General features: G+C 48.0%; 1 protein-coding gene across 1 annotated transcript in view; it reads right to left on the bottom strand.

The window, feature by feature from the left end:
• The window catches only part of NIPAL4 (NIPA like domain containing 4), a 12,343-nt gene that overhangs the window by 5,078 nt on the left and 3,641 nt on the right, over nucleotides 1–3,624 (bottom strand). The window contains exon 2 of the mRNA XM_008629070.2: nucleotides 1,827–2,075. Within this exon, the coding sequence (XP_008627292.2) occupies nucleotides 1,827–2,075 (249 nt within the window). The remainder of the gene's footprint in view (nucleotides 1–1,826; nucleotides 2,076–3,624) is intronic.

Raw genomic sequence — 3,624 nt, 5'->3', positions numbered from 1 at the left:
GTGTGACAAAGAATAAGGAAGAATGGACATACATGTGTTGGGAACTAATCCAGTTCTGGTCCTAACCCTCAAGCTGTTGGACATAAGGAGTTGAGCCTATTGACATGGTGAACCCTGATTTTGCTAGGTCAGGGAGAGCCCAAGTTTTTGATAAATCTGACCTGACTGGAGCTGTCAGTAACAGCAGTGTTTGACTTGCCTTGGAGAAAAGCGATGTGCTCCCATAGCAGGGGTGACACACTTCACTAGGACTGAGAGATTACAGGGCAAGATAGGACAAGGGGCAAGAAGAGTTGAACAGGAAGACTTCAGGACACAGGGAAATATCTTTTGCTAGAGTTCAGCCTCTTCTGGTTCCTCAACAACTCCATGAATGCTGAAGTTCAAATGTTCTGCTTTGGTATTCCTAAGAAATTGCTGGTTTATTTGTTTTAGTGTCTTTTTGCTTGGTCGGGGCTTTTCCCAAGAACTCTTTTTGTCAGCTGCAATTTTCTGTCATTAATCTCTAATTCCTTCCAGAATGTTAAACATTCTGAAAAAACAAGGAGGGGTTTGCTCTTGTTTTACTCGCTTGGCTCTACTGTGGGAAGAGTTCATGGAGGGAAGGAGGAGAGAGACATCTACAGTTGAAGCAATACTGATACTTTGTTGTGCAAATATAATGCCAAAAAGCAAACCCATCTGTGTTCAGCAGCTGCACGTGGCAGAGGATGGAGAGATGGACTCAAGACCGGTCTGTGGCTCAGGTGCTGTTGGTAGCTTTGGTGGTTGTCTCTGCACAGTCACTTCATCATTCCACGCCTCTGTGTCCCCATATGGGCACAGAATAAAATGGGGATGGTGATATTTACTTCCTCTTAAAGATTATTTAAGAACTGTTCCTAGGCCAGAACTGGGAAGCAATAGTAGTTTAATTATTTTATTATTCTCTGGTTTGCAGTTATGCAAGTAGGTCAGCTGCCAGGTAGGACTTACCCTGCTGCTGGAGCATGTTTGCAATGCTGATGGGATGTGTCCAATTCCACAGTGCAATTCTGCTCTAGGCAGTGCTGCTCCACCACTGCCCATCCATATATATATATATATGTACACATAAACACATACGCCCTAAGAGCCTGGTGCTAGAGGAAAGTTATCTGCTTGTTGTTGAGCAACACAGCGCCAAAGGATGCCTTCTGAAACCACAGAGTTCCCACAGAGCCGGCCTGTCCTGCATTCACACAGGGCTCTAGCTAACGCAATCTGAGCACACGGGGCTGCATCCTTGTCTCATCCTTGTCTTGGTGACCTGGTGGCAAAGCTGCCTGGTGCTTCAATTAGAGCAGGAGTGGGGTCAGGGCGTTGTGCTGCTCTGCTCCAGGCTGGGGCACAGCCATGAGCTGCAGCTTTGTGCAAAGGGGCCCATTTCAAAGAGCTTTTAGCACTCAGCTTCTTCCTGGCCTCACACGTTCTTGTTCTGCTGTGGGGGCACATCTCATCTCACAGGACACTCACTTGCTATTTGTGGTGCCAGGCAGGAAAATGCTGCTTTTAGCTGAGCTCTTCCAGTGCAGGGCTCTATAAATTAGCTCCTTTCCAACACGGAGACTGTAAATTAACTCCTTTCTAATGCCAGGCCTGTAAATTAGCTCCCCAGTTCCCACACAGCACTGCTGTCTGGGTCTCACACACAAAGATGCATCCACAAAAGGTCTCATTTACACTGCTGATGGAAGACTGACGGTACCCAGAGGTGCTCCCTTGCCTTAAAAGTGCTGAAATTTGGATTGTGTGTGTGGTCCTAGAACAGGTGATCCTTCCCCCTCCTGCCCACACAAAAGCCTTACCTGCCCTCGTGCCTCCCTTCTCCACCAGCCGTAGCAGTCCTTTTTTCTTGAGGATGACACTGCTCCCGATAAGGAAGCTGGAGAAGACAGCCAAGCCCAGGCCAATGTAGAATCCATAATTATTTTCCAGCCGAGTTATCCAGGAACTATCTGAAGTCCCATTGTCCTGGACAGAGTCAGCTGGGACAGCACTGCTGATCACTTGGCACACAACCCGGTGGGAAAGGCACGAAAGGGTGATCAGAGACCCTGTGAAACCACCATGGAGATAAAACAGCAAATTACTGACATGACTGTCAACAGTGTCCCTATTCCCTTAGGCTCATTCAGGTGTCCCACTGCACAGCCACCCGTGCTGTCACCCTAGCAGCAATACCCAAAGATCTCCAAAGCTCAGGACACCTCTTTACCCACATGTGGAAATGGCAGGGTTTTGTCTGACAGATTCGTGGCCTGCAGTTCAAGCACCTCTTTGACACTGAATGTGTCTGCATACTGGGCTGGAAGGCCACAAGGACCTCTAAAAAATAATTTGAATTTCCAAATATATATACACCAGGGTATCTCCACCAAACTGCAGTGTTATGGGGTTGAACTAGGCCTTATCAACACTTAACCCTGTTGATCCAAAGGCTTTGGTGCTTTCCAGACAACTAATCCTCACACCTGCCACCTCATCTGCAGTTGTAACTTTGGGTTTAATGTGGAGCAATGCCAACACTTTGTAACTGTCCATCTGTTCCTGCTCTGTGTGTTGAGCTGTGTTATAAAACTACAACAGATTTGTCTCGGACAATACATTTCCTCTACTGTTTCAAGGTTTTGTTCTACCTGTTTGCAGAGTGCCTGAGTGCTCCTAAAGCAAAGCCAGCCCTGCCTGAGAGCAGGCACAGCGTTCTGCTGTTAACACCAACAGCGCTGCAGCCCTGTGGCTCTGGCCAAGGTGTGTGGCTGTGTGGGGGTGGGAAAATTGCTGAGCTTCTTCCTCCCCTGACACTCCTACCACACCCAGAACATCTTTCTATTTGCAATCCTTACTCCAAGTGTAGTAAAGACAGTGTGACTGTGACCATGGGGAACAGAGCAGCCAGGTGGAGTACAAAAGTCTCATTGTAAAGGACTTCAATTTTTTGCCTGAACTCACATAGGAATTATAGAGCAAGTATTTGTGTCTCTGCAGGCAGGAGTATGGAATGGCTAAACTGCTCCCAGCAGTGCCAGGAGCCTGGGCATGGGCCCCATATTCTTCCTGAACTAGGAGCCTGATTTAGATCTTCTGCAGCTGCAGTCTCTGGTCCTGGCACACACAGCTGAGGTTTTGGATCTGGACTGGCTATAAACGTTTTTCTAAAGGAAAAAATACCAGTGACTTTCTAGATGAATTTCCAAGGGTTCCCTAATAACTTTTTTTTTTTTTTCCTACTAGGAAAACATTCTTGATCGCGGAAATATTTCCTGGGGAATAAGGGGGGAACTTGCCTCCTCGGCTGGGTGAAAATCTCCACAAGGTACTACCGGGCACAAGGATCAGGCAGAGTGATGGGGTGATTACCAAGTGGATTAAGTAATCCTTAAAGGAAAAAACCCAACTCCTGGCTTCTCTGTGCGCTCTGAGGCTGGCAGAGCGTGGTGCCGGCTGCTCGCAGCGCAGGCTGCGTGCCTCAAGCTCCTCCATTCCTATAGAGACCTCAAAAAAAGGAGAAGAAACCCCAAAGCCAGGAAAAAGCCCAAAGCAGAGGAGTGACAGAGGACAGCCCCAAAGCCGGGGGGGATAAGGCCGAGGGGTGCGGCGGGCTCA

The sequence above is a fragment of the Corvus brachyrhynchos genome, unplaced genomic scaffold, assembly GCF_000691975.1.
Source record: "Corvus brachyrhynchos isolate BGI_N302 unplaced genomic scaffold, ASM69197v1 scaffold21, whole genome shotgun sequence".
Lineage (NCBI taxonomy): Eukaryota > Metazoa > Chordata > Aves > Passeriformes > Corvidae > Corvus > Corvus brachyrhynchos.
Note: the sequence above shows the minus strand (reverse complement) of the source record. Positions and strands in the feature narration are given on the sequence as shown.